The sequence below is a fragment of the Protomyctophum parallelum genome, assembly GCF_964188405.1.
Source record: "Protomyctophum parallelum genome assembly, chromosome: 11".
NCBI lineage: Eukaryota > Metazoa > Chordata > Actinopteri > Myctophiformes > Myctophidae > Protomyctophum > Protomyctophum parallelum.
Window position 1 is genome coordinate 38742591 of NC_139707.1, and position 25999 is coordinate 38768589.

The 25999-nt window shown below is 46.0% G+C and overlaps 1 protein-coding gene across 4 annotated transcripts; it reads right to left on the reverse strand.

The window, feature by feature from the left end:
* akap11 (A kinase (PRKA) anchor protein 11) lies at positions 1-25152 on the reverse strand. 4 transcript variants are annotated; one of them, XM_083777139.1, is made up of 12 exons: positions 24730-25152; positions 21514-21622; positions 19798-19908; positions 19658-19711; positions 19069-19200; positions 16887-17142; positions 10760-15188; positions 9078-9218; positions 5759-5842; positions 4736-4782; positions 3961-4163; positions 1-3272 (listed from the first exon to the last, which is right to left on the reverse strand). In XM_083777139.1, exons 2-12 carry the CDS (start codon positions 21574-21576, stop codon positions 3099-3101), a joined length of 5694 nt encoding a protein of 1897 aa, XP_083633265.1. In that variant the 5' UTR covers positions 21577-21622; positions 24730-25152; the 3' UTR covers positions 1-3098. The 4 variants fall into 4 exon arrangements, with proteins under 4 accessions (XP_083633265.1, XP_083633263.1, XP_083633264.1 ...); XM_083777137.1 differs by having other exon boundaries at positions 5759-5845; XM_083777138.1 differs by having other exon boundaries at positions 5759-5845; positions 24663-24757.
* Between the last annotated feature and the right edge of the window lie 847 nt (positions 25153-25999).

Consider the following 25999-nt stretch of genomic DNA (forward strand, 5'->3'; position numbering starts at 1 on the left):
AACATGAAAAAGCTTTATTGTCTCACACACACACTGTAGCTTTAACATTGACAAATATAGTGCTTTCACTTCAAGCTTAGAATGTGTAAACTATTCAGCAATGCCGCTAGGGGAACAAGTAGTGTACAGTGTTATATATAACTTACATAAATTATTAAATATCTTATTTGGCAAAGGATTTTACGAGGAAGCAGGAAAAAAGAAAAGTACAGATTTGCCTGTCTAAGGTAGGAGAGAGGCTCAAAATGTAACGCTGGACCATCAGTAACATACTAGACTGATTGGTTGTTGCTAAATGGGCATTGATTCTCCGCAGGTACACGTTCATCTTTCACCAACACAAACGGAGCGCTTTAGGAATGTACGGTACACTAAAGATAAAGAAGGGTGCAGTGAAGAAAGAAAGCAGACGTGTTGGGAAAGGGGGGGCATGGAAATTCCATAACTTGGCTAAACATTCAGTACATTTGCGCCTACTTTTCTGTGCTCTCCCCATTTATCAAGTCCACTAATCCCAATATCGCATTCCTCATCTCCTTACATAAACCGAGATTGCACGCCACACATCGTGTCTCGCAGTTTACACATCTTCAGCACGCCCTCGATAATTTCCATTTCTTCCACAGTTTTTGAATACTGGTTATAACTTGGATATCTGAACAGTAAAATACAGGTTTGACTGGATGGTGATATAATTACAGTAAATTGTAAACAAGCAACAACCCCTAAGTTTCAGGACGCTTGGCAGCCTAGAGATAGAATATAGCGGACAAGGCACCAGCAGAGGCCTAGAGCAAAGTGTGGGGAGGTTGACAAAGAAGAACCCCTAATCAGTATTAGGCCTATACAATAATTATAACAGTAATCATATTCAACTGAAGAAGTCAATGAAGATTTAGCCATGCAAGTGAACAATAGTTAATCAATGACAATAAATCAAGGTATTTTACAGGGTTTCAAACTCAAGAAACACAGACTTCCTATCATTCTTGGACCAGAGAATGTTTAGTTTTCAGATGCTTCCCCCACAAAAACTGACACATATAGTTCCTGGTGATACTCATTTGGAGCTGGTGGTAACCCTCAGGGCACGGTGTGTATGGAGACTGACTGAATGCAGGCTCAGTCACCTAGACATGTCAGGTTATTGGGATGTTACTCAGTCAAGCAAGGGAGGGGAGGACTGAGGGAGCCAGAGTGGAAATGCCCGGCCTGTCCTTAGTCTGGTCAAAAAGTGGCTGATTGTGTGGTCCGTGTGGGGTGAAATTCAGGGGTTGATGAGTGTATATATGTCTACATATGTGTATGACGGGTGAGGGTGGGATGTATGGTGCAAAAAAGTGTGGTGGTCACATTCCTGCATCCCACACGGTGACGTGAGGAGCGTGGGTGACAGAATGTGTGACTCTGGGCTCGAGCTATAAGAAGGCTGCCAGTTGTGGCTTGGAGGTACAGGCTGGTGACCATGCCTTTAATTAGAGATAAGACTATATCTGCGTCACTGGATCTTCCCAGGAGTGGACAAGGAGACAGACACCACCCCGCCCACCACCCCCAAGCGCAAGCACGTTACAAACAGTGTACCTCCATGTTAGTCCCACTGAGTGTACTAGGGCTGGACTGTCTAGCCATGTTTTGGCTAAATTAAGTCTTCACCAAGGCCTCCTTCATTTCAATTTTCCGCACGTCATCTTCAAAAAATATATATACTACATATACGTTTACTCTGGCTCAAAGAGAGATCTTCCATTGTAGATACATGTATTTTTTACCGTGTTCTGTAAACAAGGAAATTGTTGCATGGTACTATAAGGACTGTTGGGGCATTGTATCCTGTTGCAAATAAATACGGCCATCTTAATACTGACAAGGCAGCTTTATTAAGTATCGTAAACCATTATCTTTTCAAATGAAGGGCCCATTTGACCATTCTGGCGCAATATATATTAGGGTATGAATTTATATAATACAGATATGAGTTTTACAACTTTAAAAGTAACAAACTGCAGGGTTCAAAGGCAAGATATATACTTAGTTGTGCTTGGTATTGCTCACCAAAAATAGATGATATACAAGCTCACAATGCGTGTAAACCTTTTGGGTTAAACATCTGTGTTGCACAACATATAGTATTAACCTTTTTCCACGTTAAATGTTTCTATTACCTCGGAATACTTGCTGGAAACAGTCTGAATAACAATAAGTGCTACAGACCAATACTTGACTGGGGCAAACAAAGAGGGTCCAAAGAATACAATGGAATTTAACATTGATCGACTCTTTTCTGTGGAATAATTGTCCTGTATTGGGCCGGGTGCGATAATGTGATTCCAATTATCTGGAATCCTTCTGGCACTGATAATGCGAGGGTGTGGTGTGGTGTGTCACTGGTCTCCTCGACATGTGGAAACATCACCACAGAGGTGAGCCGTGGGTTTGACATCATCAGATCCAGCCGCTACGGGGATCCCCTAACAGAAAACACATTCTCTTTCTCTTATTTCACTCATCGCTTCTCCTCGTCTTTCTCTGGTACAAATGGACTGGGCCTCTCTTTCCCTCTCTGTGTCTCTGTGTCTCTCTCTTGCACAAGGGCAGCGAGTGCTTCAATATAAAAAGGCATAGGTGGGTGTCGGTTCAGTAAATCAAAGCATGTGCTTATATGCTTAACGAGGAAAAAAAAGGAACTGGGGTGGAAAGAAAACGCAAAAAGGCCCTACAACATAAGTACTCGAGGCATGCAATTCCAAAAACAAAACAAAAACATGCACGCACGCACGCTCACAGCCATGAAAATAGATTACAACAGCTCATTGGTATGGTGCCCTCTAGGGGTGGCGGTGTATAAAGCCCTATAACGACACTACAGAAAAGGTTTCACTGTACAAGGCAACAGACAGGTCAGGAGTGGGGGTGGCATGTGAGCACACTGAGCAGTCACTGTGCCGCAGAGCTGCTGGCCATCTCCGTGTGGTGCAACACCGCTAGTGCTCACTAGAGGGCAGAGGTTCACAGATACACTGTAAGCAGCATGGGGTGTGGGGGGGTGGTGGAGGTGATGGGTTTAGGATGACAGATGAGGGGCAGATAGACACAGCCTAGGCGTGCTCCAGCAGCCACTGGAACAGGGGAGTCTGGTGGGCTTCTCCCCCGACGTAGGGTGGCTGGAGCTGGCCGTTGGACTGGGTCTCTTCACAGTAGCGCAGCAGGGCTTGCAGGAGTTCTCCCACCCGCCACTCCCTCTCTCGGAGCCGTCGGACCACCGTCGGGAGCTGGAAGGGGGCAGACGGAAAAATGCAGACGCGTGATGACAATGGCATAACATGATGTTATCTAAAAGGTCGCCGGAATGTAAATAGGTTATGATCTAGCACGGTGGTTCCCAAACTTTTCAGGCCGAGACCCAAAATTGAGCTTGTAGATCAGCTATTGTCAATTTGTCACTACTTCTTAATTATTATAATTTTTTATGTACGGAATTTCTTAGATTCGTTTGTTTTAAAATGTATTCAATTATTTTACATATATTTATTTAATATATATATTTTTTTCTAAATGTAGGAAAAGAAAATGGGTAAAAAAATCACACCCGTTTGAAGTGAGGGGTGCTCTTATCGTCTCTAGGGCTGGGCAGAGCCCGGGCAGAGGCCTTTTGTGGCGGTTCTGGACAACCGTGGGACCGACCGGCTCGACACCGGGCAATGCACTCCCTGTGAACGGGGTGGAACGTGCGTGTCGAATTTTACGTCAGTGGGGCGAACGGTTCTCGAGTTACGTAGATTACACACGTCCGTACAGAGACTTGGTGAATTGATAGATAGATAGATGATCTGCTCAGACACACGCATGACGTAAATTCTCCTCTCATTGTCAATGGCAAATGTGACAGGAGTTAGGACAAAGAGCTGTATATAGGATAGCTAGCGCCACCTCAAAAAAGGTAACGGGTGGAGTCGTCACCTGCTGAAGCTCCGTGCCGACGCTCAGTTGGACTTGCGGCAGGTCCACCATAGAGGCCGCCGCCCACTGCAGCATGCTCCTGAGCTGGGGGTCAAGGGTCATGGGCAGAGGGTCACGGCCGAGTTCCCTTACGTCAGAATTCACCACCACCAGCAGGGCCCTGGGAGCCTGCGCCTGGGTCCTAGTGTCCACACGCACCGTCCCTAAAGAGGGGAAGAGGGGAAACTCATAGTCATCGTTGTCACAGAAGCCTACCAACCTACTGTGGCAAACACGAACACAGCCACAAACAATCAATCACACAGACATGTGTTTCTCCCTTCCTCTGCCTCTCTGTACCTCACAGCTGCCCCTTGGGCATCAGTCTTGCACTCCTCCCTCCCCAGCCCCGTTTCATTCTGTCCTGGGTTCTCACACCCCCACACTGCACTAGAATTTACTTACGTCTAGCTTCAGCCCCACTGGGGGGCGTGCACGCACGCACTCACACGCACACACTGAGGTTGAATGTGGGGGTGGTAAAATCCCCGACTATAGCATAAGCAGGCAGACAGACGGAGGACACTTAAGTCCAACTGTTCTGAATCTACAAAGGAGGGGGAGGAACAAGACCTGCTACAATAATATCCTACATAAGTTTACTTTTTAAGTAACATAGCAGAGATCATTTTAGTGAATCTTATTCAAAATTGTGTTACGTTTGTAATTAAAATGGAATTTATTAAGGATAGCTGGAAGGTAAATAGTGTGGTGTAGATAGAAAAAACATCCTCACCACTAGACTCCTCTCTGACTTCAGTTTCCTTGTCTTCAGTACAATCACTGCAAGGCAAGAAATACCACACAGATTAGAGAAAGGGGTGGGTGGGCTACGGAGACTGGATGCAAGAGCACATAAAAGACAGGAACATAAGCACAAAAGTATTTATATACTATGCAGTCTCTTTAATGTAAACATAGTGGGGGTTATAAGCCAAAAAGCAATGCATTCAATGTAATCCTGGAGAAAAGGAATCTTAGACACTGCCTGAGGAAGTAATAGTGTTTTACAGACATCTTCCCATCCTACAGTAAATTGACATTCCTGCTTAATGCTTTTTGTCAAATACCAGCAGATCAAAAAACACAACGCCTTGCAGTGCTTGCCAACACTGGAAATACTTTCTTCAATTTCCAAACTGTACTCCACATCTTTATTTTGCAAATGTGCAAATATTTGCTGTGTGACATGCCAACAGGTAAACAGTCATTTGAAATGACTCATTTCTCCCACTTTTCAGGTTGTAAATCTGAGTCTTTGTTGACACAGCCCATGGCTACAGACTGCGCGACTCTGCTCGTTGTGATACGAGGATATCATTTTCTTTCCGGACGGAGGACGTCTAGAAGGCTTTCCGAATTCACTTTTTTTTTTTTTTTTTTTCGCAAAGCGTGACAGTGAAGACAAGTTGGCATAACTGTGAGGGGTGGGTGTGGGTGTGGGGTGGAGTGGTTTGGCTAGAAGCGCCAATGTGCTAAAGCCATGCAGAAAAGCAAGCACAGACGCCAGACACAAGAACTTTGGCACGGGGGCCTCAAGCGAACCTTAAGAGATGCCACACACACACACACACAGCATGCACACACTTCACCTGGAAATCTGTTATTTATGTCGACCAAGTGGACCCCGTTATGGGGTCCAGCTGGTTTAACATACACCGTTTTTACAGTTGTAAACTCTGAGAGTTTAAATGGAACACTGACGATTTTTACAGAGTACGGTGAAGTATATCAGGTGTTAATGTGCCGGTTGACCAACCTGTCAGAGGGGGAGAAGGACAGGTGCTCATCACACACATCCCCCTCCAGGCCCAGGCTGCTCCAGCTACTGCTGTTCCCATTGCTACTGGTGGAGAGAAGGAAGGTACACTGAAATCCCCCACGTGTTCATTTAGAGGGAAATTCAACCTAAATCCCATTGTTTCCGATTGTGAGGGCATCGATAATAATAATAGTGTGGTGGGGGAAAAACATTACCCTACGTCTGTGTATTTCTCCTCGAAATGACGACGAGCGCACGGAATGCACGCCCAATGATGTGAAATGACACGTCATCGTTTTTTACGACGTCAACATTTCACTGAGAAATACACATAGGGTAATTTTTTTCCCCACACTGGTTTGTTCCACTCACTCAATTGAGGGATTTAGGCTTAAAATCAGCTACGTTTTCCTTTAGCTCCGGGAGTATACAAATGGAAGCAAATAGACCCTCACAGGCCCATTTGTACACTCTGTTAGATTTACACTGAGCATTTCACTGTGTAACAACAAAGGACACAATCACTGTCAAAGTGTGTTCGTGTTTGTTGTGTTTCTGAGGCCATAAATCATAACCTCAAATGACACCCGTGTGATTTGTGATCCAATAATAACTTTACTGCAATGGAACAAACAGACAAGCACATTATCAAAAGTGATGAGCAGTTACACGAGAATTTCCAAATTATACTTATAAAGAGTCTATGAAAATAAAATAAAAAAAGTTAGGGGAATGACTAATGGCTTAACGTCACCTTACCAACAACAAAGGTGAGGCTGAAAACCAAAGAGGATTCTCCCTAAATGATGCACGTCTTTCCACCACTGATCCCAGTGATCCCTGTCTGATGTTGATATAGGCATGCTACTGTGGCGTTAGATCATTACATTCTTGTCTTCTCTTAATCTCGTTAATCCCGTGCATTCCAGTGGGAGGCCGAGCTGGCAACAGAAGTACACACTAATTAGTCAGTGATTAGCCCGCTGGCTGTAGCCTGCATGCCGTCATACTGTGGCGTAGAGCGCACAAGGGCAGGGTGGCGGTTATTTTTGACATCTAAAAATACCTCCCTCCGATATGCATTCCCTTGTTTCTCTCTGCGGTTTAGTGTGAGTGACACATGCTGACAGCTCGTTCATAAGTCCGTCAGCGTGCTCTGTGCCTGCATAAGGCCTCAAAAGGTGATTATTTTTATTTTTTCTCCCCTCCCCTCGGTCGTTTCATCCGCGGGGCGGAAATGGTTTGGAGGAGGCTTTTGAAGAGGAACTCAAATGAATTACACATGGTGGACTTTGTTCTCGTGGAAACTGCACCGGGGGCGACAAGAACGCTCACAAAGACACACCTTTAGAAAATATTATGATACCTTCACTTGGCCCGGGTTGTCCAAAAATAACTAGCTGCTCACGCATTCTGCTCCCAGTACCTCAGGACAGAATCTTTGCATGTTGACTAGCTTTGCTTCCATAGAGATAGCATAGCAAGGCAGCGCCAGAAAATATCAACAGCAGTTCCCACCCTATATGCCTTGAGCCTATGACCTGAGACTGGGTGAGACCGCGTTGCTGAGACAGCCGAAACTCAGATCTTCTCGTGTACTCTCGTGCCCCATGCTCACATCTCTCTCACACACACACACACACACACACACACACACACACACACACACACAGTACAATGTGCTGGTGTCCGTCCATCCCAGGGAGGGAAACCCCGACTTCCTTGAAACTTGAACTTCTAGTAAATCTGATGCGTTTACTCCAACGTTCCAATAAGAACTTGGCCGCGGAGGACCGCTAAATCAAAAATCTATAACAACATTACCATGAGAGAAAACACATCATGTGTAATGCAATATTTGCTCAAATCAGAGAAAATTGCTTCTTGGCAGCGGAGCACCGGCGAGGCTCTGCCATGACCTGGGGAGAACCTCACGTCCGGCCTCGGCCACGGGAGACTCCTTCCAGCCCGTGACTGACATGAACCGTGGAGGAACGTGTCTCGTACGGCACTCAACTCCCCAATTGCTAATAATAGGACTAATAGTAGTGGCAGTAATGACGCCAGGTTAACAGGACTGGAGAAACTTTACCCCGTGCTTTTAACGCGTGAGGATAGTTGTTAAATGGAAGCAAGCTGGGTTTTGGAAAACAACTTGCCAAACCCAGAGAACGTAATTTGAGTACCACACTTTCGTCGTGCCGCTTTGCTATAGAGCACAATCATCTCCCACTAACAAATTGTGTCAATTCAACATAATATAATAATGCATTATAATAAAATCATAATGGTATATGACACTCTCACACACACACACACACACACACACACACACACACACTTTTTGTTGTAAAGGACATGAGGAACCAGTGCGACGGCTTCAAGCCATACGTCCATCATATGGGATCTACATTAGCTACTAGTAGCATATAGCTCAATGGTAGCTGCTGTGCCATTTACAATTTAGGCTAGAAGCAGACGCTCTTACCTAGAGCGACTTACAAGCACAAGAGCGTAATACCGGTAAGCAGAGTAAGAAAGAACTCTAGTCAATAAACAAGGTAGAGAACAATGTAGTGCCTCAAAGAAACTAGGATACCAAAAACAAAGCATCTGTATCTAAACAACCTGCTATGTTACATTCTGCAATAACATGCTGTGCTGTAGTATCTTCTTCAAGAATGCAACTATATATATATATGGCATAGTAGTTGAAAATAAATGCATGTAAAACATACATGCGTGCTGCATACATTGCAACAAATCTCATTGACAAACCAAAATTGACATAGTGCTCAACATTAAACAGTTTGTCATTGGGGAGATGGCAACATCACGTTGCAGTTTGTTTAATGTTACAGTGTCAAGACAGTATTAGAGCATGCATCTATGGCAGAAAGACATATGTGCTCTGCTAAAAGGGGTGCATAGTCAAACTCACGAGGCGTCGCCAGCTTTTGCATACTTTTTGGAGGGAAAGAAATCGTACCAGCGTACTTTGATGTCAAAATGTGTGCCTGGTAACGAAAGATGCTTACAGGTTGGCAGGTCTGCACCCTGCATGTGGATGTCAATTACACAACCTCTGAAACTTGGCTTACACGTGATCATCAACAAAACCATGCCTGTAAGTCACATTCAAGGTTGTTGGTGCGTCACACACTGGCAAAGGCACACACAGAGAACTACTGGGTGTGCAGAAATTAGAAAATTAATACTCTGAAATCATCATACATACTGTACATACGTTACCTCTGTTGGAAACTGGATGTACCTGTCACTAGAGGAGGAGGAAAGTGGATTCAGAGTACGGTACCTGTCACTAAGGTGGAGGAAGCTGCTGTTATCATCTGGGGGCTCGTCCTCAAAGCTCAGGTTGGACCAGCTGCCCAGGCTGTCGTCTCCCACACTCAGCTGCTGGGACATGGTCGACTCAGTGGCCTCCCTCCCCGGAGAGCTGCCGACACAAGAGGATGGAGAGTGGGAAAGGGGACATGATTAAATTCAATTCCTTTATAAAATAAAACAATGTGCAAACTCCCGCTAAAGAAACGACTTTGAAAAGGCTAAGCAAGAAGAAATACAGATGGGGGCACGGTGGCACAGTTGGTTGTGCTGTCGCCTCACAGCTAGAAGGTCCTGGGTTCGATTCCCGCTCGGGGCGCTGTGGGTGCTGGCGGCGTGTTTCCTCCTCCGCGTCATCAGTGCCCATACCCGAAGGCGGGGTTGGCGAAAGGGCCTTTCTGTGTGGAGTTTGCATGTTCTGCATGTTCTGTCCCCTAGGGTAGGTACCCTCACAAAAACTTGCAGTAATCCTGGTCTCTAAACTGCCTCCCCCTGGGGCGCCTGATGGAGGGGAAAGGAACTGGTTGGAATAACGTGTTCCTTCCACGCGCTTAGGTGTAAAGGAGCAACTTGGACACTCAAGCATGAAGGAAGCATGAGTTAAGTCCGTTGCTCTCCGCAGGTTGGCGGAGGGTGTGTAGAGCCCAGGATCACATTAGATGATTGACACAGGGGTGAAAAATGGGTTACAAAATCGTGGGATAAAAAATATAATAAAAATAAAAAAGAAGAAATACAGACACTCAAAGAAGATAATGCACAACAGCACAACTAAGGTGAACATCGTGCAGTCAACCTATAACACTCAAAGAAGATAATGCACAACAGCACAACTAAGGTTAAATAAATAATAAAAATGGCATACAGTACATATTACTACAGTTCACAGAGCACAGGACTGTGTGCACTCACGCGAGATGGCTTTTCTCATTCAAACACCAGCTGAAAATTATGATTATGATGAAACGCGGAATGCGAAAGGCTCCTGTGGCGAGTATCCTACATTAGGCTACTCTAATCATGCTAGCCATTTATTATATTGATCCATGCACGCAGTATTTTGTCGTTATTTTTAATTCACATTTAATATGAAAGATATGATAAAGCAAACTAGTTTAAATACATATAGCCTTGTGCCCATGCCCTAAGCACCCTGCAGCGCAGTAGTTATCAGTATAATTTCTCAAATGATTTAAGCATGTACATTGTTCACATGTGTTTTTTGTGTTGAGAAAGACATTAAGCCATTTTTAGCACCATAGTGGCCGTTTTTTCTCCACACATACCAACCGACAGATTTTCCGACTTTCCGTTGGTGGAGAGCTACCTTTATGGTTTATGGTTAGCAAAACGTCAAGTCAAGCATGTCGTTTGTAGACACTCAGTATCAATGTCCATCCACATTGTACTTTCACTAGAAAAATAAATAAATAGTGAAAATAACTACAAATACCAAGAACTGTGAAAACCTTTACATTACTCAATGGAAGAGAGGTCAAAGAAAAACAAAACAACCAAAATCCCGTTACTGTCTCATTTCTCATCAACCAGACCAGAACTTTACAGCTAAGCCATAAAGAGTAGCACATGCTCAGGGCAGTAAGGGAACTGTAAAGGTGAGTGTGTGTGTGTGTGTGTGTGTGTGTAGTGTACCTGGCGTTGGCGGTCTGGCAGGCGTTGGACAGTGCCGAGGCCATTATCTCAGTGGTCAAGCTTTCGGCGTAGCTAGCCCCGTCGTGGCCGATTCCGCTGTCTGCGTTGAGGCTGGTGTTGCTCAGCTCGCGCTTGGCCGTCTCCATGGCTGTGGACACCATCTCCTCCGCGAAGGCCGCGCTGCAGTCCATGTGGATGTGGATCTTAGGGATCTCAAGCCCACAGAGTCGCTCTGGCCCAGAAGTGCACTCCGGAGCCCTCTTCCTCCACTGGCCCGCCTGGTGTTGGTGGTGTTGGCGGCTGGGTTTGCTGCAGTAGGGGCACTCCTGGGACTGACAGTAACGGCAGGTCCTGTCCCCCAGAGCGGGGCCCAGAGTTGCGCTCTCAGACAGCCTGTCGGTGTGGGAGCATCTGTCCGGGCCTTGCGCCCTCTGGTGCTCTCTGGCCGCGTGTCCAGCTGAGGTGAGGCTCATCTCCAGGGTGTCGTCCACTATCTTTCTGGCATAGTGCTCTATGACCTGCATCACCCCGCTGCTGTAGACTCCGTCGCACAGGCTGCCTGTACTGTGGTAGTGCCTGCCTTTAGCCTCCTTGGACAACAGGGGGCAAGAAAAGGAGTTCCTGATGAGATTCTCCGTCATGCCTTCCAATTTGGATTTCTTATAAAGGCATGAGTCCGTCAGAGACTTGGGCAAGCGCACAGAGGACGGGCGCAGCTTGCACGTGACGTCACAGGTGATGTTGTATGCCAAGGACTCCGCAAAGTTCAACAAGTTGCCGTACTCCCTCTGGCTCTGCTCTTCAGAGTCCCTGCAGCTACACTGGCCCTCCTGACCGGAATGAGAACTCATAGTCCCTATTCTGTCCCTGGGAATAGAACCCTCGTAGCCAGTCGCCTTCCATTCCTCCGGCAGGGACCTCGAGGAGTGAAACCGGCCAGTGGAGGGCCTCTGCTTTATCTTGCGAGCGGCGTGCGCCAAGCCAAGTTTGATGGAGCGGTAGGCCAACCGGCTGGCATACTGGTCGAGGACCAACTCCCTGCTGCCTCCCTCCTTCTTGAGAACCCTAATGAGGTAGCCGGCATATTCATCCGTCACGCTCTCGCAGCTGGGGTACTCGGAGGACAGGCCAGAGCTGGAGGCGGTGGTCGTGGTGGAAGACGAGGGGGAGGGAGGGTGGAGAACAGAGTTCAGCAGGGCACTGGACCACTGCTCGGCCAGCCTCCCCACTCTGGAGTCTCTACTGCTCTGCTCTGTACCGGGGAGGAGCTGGTGGTGGTAAGGAGGACATTCTAATCTGGAGTCCAGGCTCCTCCTCCTGGGAGCTCTGCGGTGGTGGGGACACTGTTGTCCAGAGCCCACCATCCTCTTCACGTCACTGATGACCTCTCCTGCGACCTCCCCGGCATAGACCCACAGCGTGTTCAGGGTCTGCTCCGAGAACTGGGCCGTCACGCTGTCTCTCCTCCCCCCCTCGTCTCCTCTCCCTGCCGTGTTGTTGTCCATCGCCGTCCCCAGGGTGTCCATCTCCGTCGCCATAGAGACAATGTGGTAGGCCAGCCTCTCGGCATAGTGGAGGGCTTCCTTGTTTGACATTCTACGACACGACGACAGGTTGAGCTCAGGTCGGCGAACCCCCGTCTCCCAACACCGGGCGGCGCCAACGACACCTCCATCTTCCTCCCCCTCCTCCTCCTCCTCCTCCCCTTCCTCGTTGCCCTCCGCCTCCTCAGACAGAGACCTCATGAGTTTGAGCATGAAGTCGGCCTTGTCTGCCTCGGGCGTGGAGTCCTTGGACCCCGGGTCAGGCTCGGGCTGATAGTGTGGCGTGGGAGGGGGAGTCGCGGGGGAGAACTCCTTCGCCAGCTTGCCTTTCAGCTTTTTGGAAAACTGCCTGATCTGCTTCTCCGTGGACAGCTCGTGTGGTTGCTGGGGGGTGGAAGGAGGCGTGCCGGGGGTCCCGCTAGACTTTAGACCGGAGCTGGGGGACGAGTCACCACCGGGCGGTGCCGGTGACTTCCGCCTCGCTCCCGCTTCCGAGCCCGGCACGTCCAGTGTGTCCTTAATCATCACGGGGTGCGTCTCGGCCACGGGTCTGGTCCTGGAACTAGGCTCGCAGGTGGCTCTGTCCTGACTCTGAGAGGGAGTAGTGTAAGAGTCAATGGTTAATTTCTGCACAGTCACCTCTCCCTTCCTCATAGACCCACAGTCTTTACTATCATATCTGAAGCTCTCCTGGCCAGCTCGATTTTTTGAGGGGGAATCTGGGACATCGTCGCTGACTGTATCAGTTCTGGAAGAGGAGTCTCTCCGGCTTCCGATGGTCTTCGTGAAGAACTCGGCACAGTCACCGAAACCCTTTTTCATTTTTGTGGCAGTTATTAGCTCACATGCCTCGTTCACGATCATGTCCACCATGTTGCCAGAGAAGTTCTGGAAGGGATTCTTTCCTTGGGAGCCGGGCTCTCCCTCTGCGGCCGGGTTCTCATTGTCATGGGAGGAGTCGGTCTGCGTGGCTGTGGTTGTGTCAGAGGAGGCTGCAGTCACCTCCTCAGTCACCAGGCTGCTCTTTGGGCTGGCCTGGGAGGTGTGACAGACCTCCTCAGCAGACTGGATATGGGAGAGGGCCTGTCCAGCCTGGGGGACAGGAACACAGCTGGCCATGCCCGACACGGTTAACAAGGCTTTTTTCACTGTACAGCCAGATTCTTCACCTGAGGGACCAGGGGCTGCTTCCGCCGGGCTGGCGTTGGCAGCACTGCAGGTATGAGTGGCGGTGTCCTCTGCACTGACATAGTAGAGGTTGTCTAGAGAGACGCTGATGGCTGCCTGACTCGTAAAGGCCACGTCAGCCTGGGAGAGTTCAATGAAGGCCTCCTGGAGAACCGACTCAGACAGATCCGAGGCGTAGGAGGACACCACCTCCTCTTCTTCCTCTTCGTCCAGCCCACAGCCAAAAGGCCAGTTGCTCGGGTTGAGAGGCGTGGACGGGTGGGAGAACTGACAGACCTCCATCATGCCCTCAAACACCAGCTCCTCTGCCAGGTCGGCGGCGAAGCTGGCCACGGTGCTGTGGAACATCCGCTTCTTCACGGCGAGGAATTCCTTCAGAGCGCCGGTCACAGCCTCTCCGACCAGGAAGCCGGCCAGGCCACTGACGGCCCGCTCTTTCAGCACGTAGGCGTGGCGCATGCCGATCTCATGGAACGCCATCTGGAACACCGAGGACGTGAGCCTGGCAGCCAGGTGGCAGAGGGTGGTGGTGCAGGTGGAGACGCCCTTCTGGAGGTCTCGCAGGGCACTGCCCAGGCTCATCTCCACCAGGTCCGTGGCGAACCTCTGTATGCCGTCCTTCAGAGACTGAGACTTCTGCTGCAGCTTGGCCACGGTCACGGTCTCCTGGATGTCCGACAGTTTCATCAGGTGACCCGACGGATTCTGGAACTCCTTGTGGCAGACACAGCTGAGGTTCTTGTTGTCACTGATGTCTGTGGGTGATGGGTAGCCACACACGGAACCCAAAATCTCTTTGGAGAGACTATTGGCAAAGTCAGAGTAAGTTTTATATAGTGAGCAAAGGTCCTGGGGTTTACGCAATTCGGAGCCGTCCCCTCCATTCCCGTCGGCCTTCCAGAAGTATTCCAGAGGCCCACTCCCAAGTCCCAAGGGACTGAAGGCCGATGAGCTGACGGGGCTGAAAAGTGGCCCGCCACTCTCTTCACAGGAGGTTCGCACGGGCCGGGGAGAATCGGGAACGTCAGAGTGGGGGGAGTAGGGAGAGCCGGGCTTCAGAGGAGTGGGTTTCTTCACATTAGCAGGGAGAGTGGGCTGGTCAAAGCGGTGAGGGTTCATGCCATTGGTGGAGCAGCCTCGGGACACGTACTTGGAGCCACTGACGCTCGTCTCAGAGGGCCTTCTCTTCTTCTTCTGGACAATGGCGGAATGAGTGGTGTCCAGGGGCAGAGTCAGAGTGCCACACTCTGAGCTCAACTCGTCCAGGTCGTCAAACTGGTCGAAGCTGTCGAAGAACTCGCTGACCTCCGAGTCGGAGTCTTCGACTCGCTCTCGGGGGGGTCCCCCCGGCACCTGGGGGATGTCCAGCTTGGCCAGCAGGCTCTTCTGGTAACCCACTTCGTCCAGGAAGATGATAGGGCTCGGGCTGGAGCCGTCGGAATCCTCCGAGTCGCTGAGATTGGTCGAGGACGAGGGTAGACAGATCCCAGGGTTACAGTGGGTCCACTGGGATTCCACACCCGTCGACCTCTGCACAGTGACAGACACCTCGGGCGCCGGCCTGTGTTTGGCTGACGACTTCTTGGAGGAGGAGCTTATGATCACACGGGAGCCCGATAGGTCCTTTCGTCTCTTATGGGCTGGGACCGTCTGGGATGCTACGTCCCGCTTTTTACCATGGTAGTAGGGTGATGCAGCTGGAGACGGAGATATGTGGAAGAGGAGAGAAATGTGTTAAAAACAAGCTCAAAGTAAAATGGGACAGCAAGAGAGAAACAAATTAAGGGAGTTCAGCAAAGGAAACTATAGAGCTGTCAGTCAGTGTTTATCCAATTCATTCAGTGCCACTTTGCCTTCTATTGCTCAACAGCTGTTTAGTTGTTTGCCTTCCATCACTCAACAGCCAGCAACTAAGACTTGATTGGTTAGCAAGATCCTTGATCACTGTGACATTATATGCAAATGAATGCCAGACACTGTCATTTTTAAACCAGAGTGGAGTAAAGAGAGAATGGAAGTTCAAAATATTTGATCGTCATGTGGCGTCAACCATGAATCAGTTCCCAGAGGTCCTCTGGTGGGCGATTTTAATGCATGATCACACTAGTAATCAATACATCCAGCCATGTACTATGCCGCTATGTACATATATATGTACATAGCGTATGCGTGTGTAATTAAATCAATGCATTAAGTTGGCTTCTATTTGAGTGTGAACAGCTAATGCCTGCTTGACACATTTTAAGACGTTAACTTGTTAACTTGGTTAACAACTATATTGCCGTTGCTTAGTGCTATAAAATCATTTTTAACCCATTAAATCCGGGAGAGCACCCGTTTCATTTTAGATTTTTGTGTTGGCTATGCAAAAGTAGCAGCGAGCTTGTACATCTGCTATTTTTAAACATTTTTTAAAAATCTTGAAAGTGTGAGAACTACCGATTTGATTTAGAAGGCATTTTGTAGAGTCAGCCTCAGGTCTTAAAAGGGTTAAAAGTGCACCACAAATGGTCTTATGTTCTGCTGCAACTCTACAGTGAATAAAAACACGAGGAAGCGCTGCGTGATTATTGCTGTGATTATCAGAAACTGAAAAACAGGTGCTCTTTGGAGAGGGTTCAATTGTAGGTTGACGCATTTAAGTTCCTTGTTCCTTGTAGTAGTAGGCTGACAACCAAGTGTTAAAAACACGTTGTTTTTTTTTGAGTGGTGCAACCACTCCAAGGAACAGCAATGTCCGTGTTCACCTATGTGACGTTAACCTACCTACCTATGTGACCATGAGCACCAGTATGAGACTATGAGTACCAGTAGGGGCGCTATTGTGCCAGAAACAGAGAGAGAGAGATAGCGCTGCACTGTTGCCTGCTAATGAGAGAGAGAGAAAGAGAGAGAGAGAGAGAGAGAGGAGGAGGAGGGGGGGGATAGAGAGGGGAGTTGCACTATTCAGCTCACACGGGTGTGATTTTTAACTTTGCCAAGCTAACAGCCATGATTAAATAAAGTAACTCAACTGAGCGGAGTTCCTTGGATCTTTAAGTTCACCTGTTTTTTTCCACACTTGGATGTCAGCCTACTACTACAAGCGAAGGAACATAATTGTATTAAAAAGGTGTGGAAATAATTATTTGCGCCACTCTGGTGTTTTAAACATTATGTTATAATTTAGCTATTGAAAAATAGCAGATCTACAAGCTAATAAATATTTTCAAAAATAGCAGACCTACAAGCTCATAGCGTGCCACCGAGTGGCGTGCTATGAGCTTGTAGGTCTGCTATTTTTGAAAATATTTATTTCAGAAAACTGGAGGATTTAGAAGATTTCTTTTAATTTCGAGGTCAGGCCTAAATGGGTTTAAAACCCCATCTACACAAGTTCTTATGCATCGTCCCACCCGTGTCCTCCTCCTCCAGGTGCTCTAGGGCCGTCACGAAGTCGTCCTCGATGGACGACACCGACTGGTTGGTGTCGTCCTCCTCCGGCTGGCAGGGCTCCGCCGTGCCCCTGTGGAGGGCCTGCAGCTCCAGGGCATAGCGGACGCCCGCCGCGTAGCGCCCCAACAGGCCCACCAGCGACGACACGCTGGCCTGGGTGCAGGAGCTCGGGCTGGGTCCGTTGTGTCTCAAAACACATATCGCCTTTAACCAGCACTGTGTGTGCAGAGACAGAGAAATAGAAGGAAAAAAATAGAGAAAGTATAGATTAGTATGATTTTTTGTGACACAAAATGATAATCCATGACAATTAGTGCTAATTAGTTGGGTCACTATGACCTTATGTGAGCCAGTGTGACCTTATTTGTGTTGAAGCACTTCTTTGATAATTGAGTGTTCAGCTCAGAGAGAGAGAGAGAGAGAGAGGCAGCAATTACATCCAGGTGTGTTCAATTGAGTTTGTTCTTTATAAGGAGATTTTTTAGTTTGTGAGTCAGTCAGTTTGCAGCTTTCACAGAGTGAGGACCTCTTCTCACTCTGACTAATAGACTAACTAATTGTCTATTACTACTAAGTAGTAATAGACAACGACAAATCTATTCTATGATTTAACATACTGTAATATGTAGTCCTTGCCATGAACAGGCATCTATCTCAAAATCACTGCTTGTTGACAAGTTAGCGTCGAGGCCACCCATAAGGGCCACACAGCTTCGACATCTAGTGCATGCAGCTTGTTTATCCGATGTATTCACATCTCGAGGCAGAGGTGGTTTCTTCTCATGAATCACAAAATGCAAGTTATCTTGCATACAATTCAGCACCAAAAATAGACTTGTCTGCCTATGTATTACAGTTGTTCTGAATCTGATACCAATACTAGTGTCATAAATTACTTCGATACAGCCTAGGATTCTGGATTGGGTCTCTGTGAGTTAAGTCTATGCACCGATCCGATATCGCATAATTTATCACAAGATAATAGCTCATTTAAGTTACACAGGAAAACAACACATACAGTGCTAGCGGAGAGTGTAACGTCAAGTCAGAGCTAGCAAACATGTCAGCAATCACCAGTAAAGTTTTTACCCAAGTGTATATATATATACAAGTAAGACGCGCAAACGCGGGAAGCGAACGCAGCTCGTGTGTGTGTGTGGTTGTTTGTGTGTGTGTGTGTGTGTGTGTGTGTGTGTGTGTGTGTGTGTGTGCTACAGCTGCGCCCTGTGTGTGTGTGTGTGCTACAGCTGCGCCCTCTGGTGGCGGGCGGGTGGTGTCACAGCGGGACAGACACACAGACACACAGACACACAGACACACAGACATGATCAGCAGGGTCTCATAGTTAGTGCTCATTGCGTTCGCAATAAAATTAAAAAAAAAACTGTGCCAGTTGTAAGTACATCCCTACTGCCAAGGAATAATCATCTCAGACATACAGATTAAAGAAAAAAAAATACAGCACTTGCAACCAACTGGTTGAGGAGAGTCTGCGTACCATCAATGGCTGTCACGCTACCGAGAGCCCCAGACACAAGACAAGCTAATCATCTGAGAGCCTTTGGCTTCACAAACTCGCTGGAATTCACATGGGACTTTTCTTTCTCCCAGCACTACAGACAGGCAGCTGGAAGTGCCTTGTTATGGCTGTGCTCTTGATTGCGGTTTGATTATTTGTTGCATATGCACAGAACACTTCACTTAGCCCTACCTCTGTCTGTGCCTGCGCTGTAGGGGCAGGCGGTCCCCACTGTCTGCAATACAAAACCCACAACAAAAGCCATACGGTGGGCCACAGGGTCTTAACCCTTGCACACACACACACACACACACACACACACACAGCTGCAAATTCCGAAGAAAACAAACTTCTTCTGTCCTGCCACCTGTGTTTTTGCCTGAGAGGGTGAGAGCCACATCTCACAGCTGTGCGTATACAACGAGGAACCGCACCTTTGGTCTGAAAAATGGAGAAGGGGTGAAAACGGGAAGGTTGTAAACAAAGAGGAAGTGAAGACCTTTTTTGCTCGTTCTCATGTCCCTTTTCTCCAGTGTTTTTAAGTGGTCTGCTCACTTGTGTATAATAATGTATTCTTATGAAGTTTTTCTCCTTTTGACACGGGTCTCGGTCATGGTCTCTACCTGGGTGCCGGTGTCCTTGCGTTCGGCCAGCCAGCGGGAGTCCTTTAGCATCAGCACCTCGTCGTTCTTCAGACTCTGGATGTGGACGGACTTTAGCAGCTCACACAGCTCCCCCGGCAGAGAGGAAAGAGCCTATAGGAAACAGGACCAATACGTCAGCCTTTGGCTCAAATAGTAAGACTGCTAGCTCAGATGAGAAGTGGTCTCAGCCAGTGTTGTTTTCGTCGACTAAAACTATGACAAAAAATGTTCGTCGACTACCTTTATTTCACTGGCGAAAACTGAATGGAAACTAAATTAAAACTAAGCTATGGTGACTAAAACTAAGACTAGATATACTGACAATTACGTCAACAAATAAAATTTCCATATAATTATATGAAGAAATAAACTGCTAAGCTACTGCTAAGCTACAAGCTCGTAGCCTATGAGCTTGTAATTCTGCTATTTTTGAAAAGTCATGAAAATACGGCACAAATCTTTGAAAATTGAACATATATTTTTAAGACTTTTATTTTTATTTCGACGTCAGGCCTAAATGGGTTCATATGAACATTTTAACCATCATACACCGTGCTGTAAAGTTTACCTGAATAGTGACATCTTCACCTTCACAGTGACCAGGCAGACACACAAAATGGATCTGAGGAAGCACAACCATGGTCAGTCTCAAAGTCTTTCTTACACGTGATTAGACGTTGTGTGCGTGCCGTGTGTGTGTAGACAAACCTCCGTTAACTTTGTTGTGTCCCTTGTCTGCAGCTCCAGATCGACACTACACAGCTCTTTTTTGTTCCTCAAAAGACTCTTCACACACTGTGGTCCGCCGTCACGAACAGTCTACAAACCCAGACATGTATAATGAAGTCCAATAAGCAGCGCTATCAAATGTTATTGAATACAACAGGTTTTGAGGACCATGTGGAAAACTTTAGGGCTAGTGATTTGGCCAAAATACTATTGACAGTTTCGTCACATGGCGTCACTCATTAGTGATTTCCCGGAGGTCCTCTGGTGGGCGATATATTTGATTGCATTAAACAGAGACAGAAGTAAGAACTTCTGTCCTTGGAATCTACATTTCCGAGGGGCACTAGAGCCCCTCCTATGCCCAGCTTCCCGGGATTGTGTGAAAACAAACATTTGTGTAGACGCAAATTTGCGTTTATTGACAATAAAGATAATTTAATGTTTGTTTTGTCTCATCATCATGTTGTAAGATGATAAGAGCGCCCCTCACTTCACACGGGTGTCATTTTTGAGGGGCACTAGCCCCTCCTATATGCAGCTTTAATGTTTGTCTTTCAACGATGCTCGTTTAAGAAAACACCATAGACAATAAAGAGAAATTTTATGTTTGTGTTGTTGAGGACTAAAACAAACATTAGCACCCGTTGTTTAACAAACATTATGTTGTAATTGATGTTGTAAGATGATAAGAGCGCCCCTCACTTCACACGGGTGTGATTTCTTGCATATATAGTATATAGGCTGAAAAGTGAAGACGGAAAAGTGAGGATGCAAATTGTGATTGGCCAGAATGAGATGATGTATGACAATGTATGATGAATGATAAGAGCGCCTCTGAATTCACACTTCAAACGGGTGTGATTTTATATATCACTCATTCTTGAGATAAGGGACAAAACATTTTTCAGATTTGAGTTTTTTTGGCATAACATCTTTCTAAAATGGGACATTTATGCACTTCATAACTGATTCAACTCCATCAGACACACTAAAATCCCTTTCATTTTAATTTGATAATTTCAACAATAATATAAAGTGACTCCTCAGTTAACCTATAATGACTTTCAGTAATCAAGTTAAGTAATATAATTAATTTAATATTTGTTTGTTCCAATATCACACTATTATGAAATATCCCATTTCTAAATTCCGTCATTTGCAACATTTACTTTCAATATTAGAACAAAAAAACAAACAATGTTAAAAAAGAAAGAAAACAAAATCACACGTGTGAAGTGAGAGGCGCTCTTATCATCGTACATCATCAATCAGAATGCCTGTTGCCTGTGATTGGTTAGCCGATTTGCTCGTTTACATTATGCCGTACATTTTTTGACGTTTAAGGTATTGATGTTTAATTTACGTCATATTTAGAGGACATTTGACCCAATTTCTCCGTTCATTGTCAATGGCAAATCTTGAGACGTGTGGGGACAAAAGCTGTTTATAGGGCATAAAGAATAAAGGGCATCAAATCAAATCATTGCTATGGGGTGATCAGCCAATCACAAGCCAATGTTACTTTACACAAACCCGGAAAGCTGGGCATAGGCGACCCCTCAACAAAAACAACACAGCAACGGAGCGATATATATCGCTAATGGATATCATTCATGATGACAAGGTTAAGTACACAACCTAAACCTCTAGAGGTTTTACGAAACAGTAAATCATAAACATGGGTGGGGGTTGCACCTCTTTCCGGATGGAGGCTCTGGTCCTGAGTGGGACTCCTCTGATACGGGCGCAGGCGTCCATAGCAACAGAGGGCTGGGCGTGGCTGGCTGATTGGCCCGCCACTCACCTGTTCAGAAAGGGAGCAGAGAGAAATAAGAGATGGTTGGTGGACCACTGGTCTGGTGGGAGTGAAGTATCACGTTCCATCCCCACTCCCATAATAATAATAATAATGATAATACATGTAATGTAATGTCTTTGCTTTTTGACCAAAATAAAACTGAACTGAACTGAGTATCACGTTCCATCCCCACTCCCATATAAAAGCCGAGAACTGTATCGCTTTCGTTTCATCAATCTACACCAGTTACAAGACCTGGAATTTCCATCAGTCTTTTCACACTACTACTGTAGTGTGAAGGCTCCCCACAACCCAATAAAGGTAGTGATGGCATCAGTGAGCTGTGAAAAGTGGAAGCAACATTACATTACGCCTCCATTCACCGTCATAGAGGAAGAGTACAATCTGGAGCGGTCAGGAGGAGTGTGATTAAGTCCCGAGTGTCAAATAAACAGAAATTAGGTCTTAGCCATCCGCTTTTTAACAAGACCAAAAGTTTTTTTTAAATGATGATTAGACAGGCTCAAGCATGCGACACAAATTACAAAGCATTTAACCTGACTCATGAGAAACACATTTTCGTGATTCGGGCTTGTGGGTCTTTTGTTTGTGCACAAGGACATAATCTCATAAGAACCTTGTGAAAAATATGAAACGGGTTGTTAGAAGTAGTTCAAGACTTATTATCCTGATGGTGAGGTTAGTATAATGTAGGCTCATTTTATCCCTTTGATATTCTTTAAACACTCGGGCCTGCATCAATGATCAAACAGTGCAGGCAAGAGAACAGGGGTGCGGGGTGTGTTCCGAACCAGAGGAGGGGAAACACACTCAGTAAGCATGACAGAGCTAAAAGGCGGCAAAATATTTACAGTGTACAAGGAGAGGAAAAGTTTCCCAAGAAATCCAAGCCTTTCCTTTGAGGTGCTGTCCAAAGCAGCCGGTCTAGAGTCTAGACACACGGGCAGGCGGTCCTACGGAACAGCCCCCATCCTGCACCCTGAGAATCGGGGAGGAAAAAGCGCATGCCACTGGCTTCCTCTGGCAACCCAGGCCCTGCTAGCTTCTCACGGGTGCATTAGTAGCGGGCCGTTCAAAAACAACAAAGCCAGCCACTAGCTGCCTAACCTCAACTATGCAGCACATCCCGGCTCGGTCATGAGAGAAGGAGAGTCACAATGATGGCCATTATGGCAGTGAATATGTATCTCTAGAACTGGCAGGGTTGGTATTAGCAAAAACCGCATGTTGTAGCCTGTGGTGTGCGTGTATCTCTGTGTGTAACTAACGGTAAAGTACAAATCTGAGATATTTAGATTGGCCAAAATGGCAGGAAAGATCCATTAGTATGTCTACACCTCCCATCACCCCGCCCCCCACTAGGTCTTCTTTGAGAAGGCCACAGAAATTGTGTTTGACCCCTCCCATGTACTATACCCTGAGTATATGTACAGTAGGTTAATGCCGTCAGGTAGGAGGTACAAGCATCCTTTGTGCCTCTATCAATTATACCCCTTAAGGGAGTAGTTGTAGAAAGTTTTGAGGTGTGCTAAGGTGCTGCTCTTTTTTAAATAGGTATGTTGGCTTGGGTACAAGTCACTGTGTAGTGTGTACCTTATTGATTTGTATTGTAATGTGTTTTGTATGCTGCGGGTCTGTGTGTCCAAACTCCAAGACAACTGTCTCCCCTGGGAGACAAAATAAAGTAACCTCGCTCGAACCTTGTTTTACATAGCCTCAATGGTTTCTTAACTTCCTCAGGGTAAAACCATGTCTCCAGAATCAAAATAGATCTTATTTAGCTAACCGAGCAGTTGAGTTAAGGTACAGTATACAAGTGTAATCTTGATGTCAATTATTAGCCGCAATTTGTAACATTTGTGTTTTTAATCTAGAGTTCCAATACCCTCCATTGACAGCCGATTCATCCAAATTGCTTTTGCGATCTGCTTGTGTTAAACAACGTTAAACTCACCAACATTGCAGCTGTTAAGGAAAACTCAACTTATCCCCTTTCTTTTTCTTTTTTTTTTAATATATTTTTTGCGGCTTATGCCTTTTATTGGGTTTTTTTTACAGTTTTTTTTACAGTTACAATTCATCTGGTAGAACGGCAGCACGTTTTTTGAGGGGTACTCCAGTACCCCTAAAAAAAAACCTACCCCGGGGTAGGGGTCTTTAATCACCTGTGATTGACTGTGTAGTCAGAGTGTGCATCTTAGCTGCAGGTATTTTCAGCATGGAAAGACAGCATTCTGTGAGACCAGAGAATACTTTGTGTACTAAACTTTAACTTATATGTTTGTTCTGTGGGGGAAAAGGCAATGACACTATGCTAAGTATGCTTGCATGATGATGATGATGACATGGAATAGCTATACTGACCTCTACACAGAAACAGAACAAGCATTAATAAGCTATAAGCACTCAGTCACTGAGTCATGAGGAACAATTCATGTGACGTCCACACGAAGTGTCACAACATCCATTTGACACATACCTGCAAAGGTGACCAGCTAATCCGGAAGATAACAGTCATCGCAAATATATAATTATTACGTATGATCATGGATGTTAATTTTCATGAGTAGCCTATGACACCCAATCACCCACTAACAAATTATTACACAAATTCAACGGTCGGTGACTGCTGTGTAAGGAAAACAACAACAACAACAACAACAGCGCAGCAGCAGGATAGTGGATACAGGAGACCACCACTGTATTCTCTTCACATTGGATGGAGATGTTTTCAGATGATTCAATTAATCGACGTTAATAAAACCATGCAGTGCCACGCTCACAAAATGTAGTAATAGACACATAGAAGAAATCCATACATCATGTCAAAGTGACAGAATTATATTAAATATCATATTATTGTTGATAGTCTGTCAGTCAATCAATAATATAGCCATAGCATTAATTTAAAGGCCCGATCGTTCAGCTCGGCCTGTGATGTCAGCTATCAGTAGCAGCAGGCTAACGTTAGCAGAGTCAGGACACGGCAATACATTACCGGCGTTAACTATCAAAAGAAACGTACATTTGTGGCGGTTTACTGGATGTCCAAATACGCACAAGTGTCTTTGTCGAATGGTAATGTCTCTCACCGTTCAGTGTAGGACTGTGGCAGGGTTGACGATATCCAAAGATTTCATGTGCGCCTTAAGGACGATTCGTTCATTTTTGCACCGCTTCTTTGCAGCAGGATGTAGCTAGCTTGAGAGTAGTGTGTTTTTGTAGCACTTCAGCTGGACTTGATGCACAGTCAAAGCATGATCGACCCGGACATGCACACTTAGTTACATATTATGTAATGAGTAATACGAAAAGATGTCGCGGCGTAGGGGGTAATCCTTTTCCAGGTGACACATTTGGATCTATTCAAATTTCAGTCAGACTAAGTTCAGAGCCCCCCTACTCTGAAAGCTCATACAAAAGTCTTACTAGAAGTCGATTAAATACAAAAGGTATTCTTGGTTATAGTTTCACCTACTCCCGAAATGAATAAAAATTCCCATCACCAAAAATGACAGTCCATGAAAACAAGGCTGATTCAGGCGAAGATAATCGCACTCAGACAACACAATGTTGCGCAGCAGCAGCGCTCTCAAATAAAGTCGAAGGCAGATGAGTCGATTGTATTCTGCACTCACGCCTCAATCGCCTCAAACTAAAGAATATTGATGCATTGTTAACATCTAATGAAACATGTTTTACTCTTAAGGTGATTTTTATGTAGATTGTATGTAGAAACAAAGGAAATAATACATCCAGAGAGCTTTTTAAATGGTGCAGAATAAAGTTACCCAGGGGCCCTCACCCTCACATGTGGTGATGTCTTCACTTGAAAAAAGGACTATAGTGGAGTTTTTATATATATTGTTTTTATTGTTTTGTTGTGTTTTGAATGTTCTTTGGTTGTCTTGATTTGGAGTTTGTGTTTTGTTGTAGTTTTTTGTATTTGTCACTGTTTTTATTTCTCAATTTACTTCTATATTTGTAAAAAACAAAAAAATTAATAAACAGAACATAAAAAAAAGGGTGAGTTGTCTTGTTACCTCACATCAAGTGTGATTTTTTGTGGTCACAGTTTAGATGACATGGAGACACACTGTTCACTGTTGAAGAAATACTATAGTAATATAATATAATATCTGAACTAAAAAACATTGCATGGATGCACCTGGGACGTATCCTCGTGTATGGGCCTATCCCAAGGTCATCAGGGTTTCGGGTCTCGCAACACCCCTCACTCAGATGACCCTTATACGTCCCACTCCCAGTATCTACCCACCATCAGTCCCATTAGGGAAAGACAGGGCCACACAGTCCGCCGCTCCCGAACTACTCTGCCGGGACTGGGAGGTCTGGCACGTG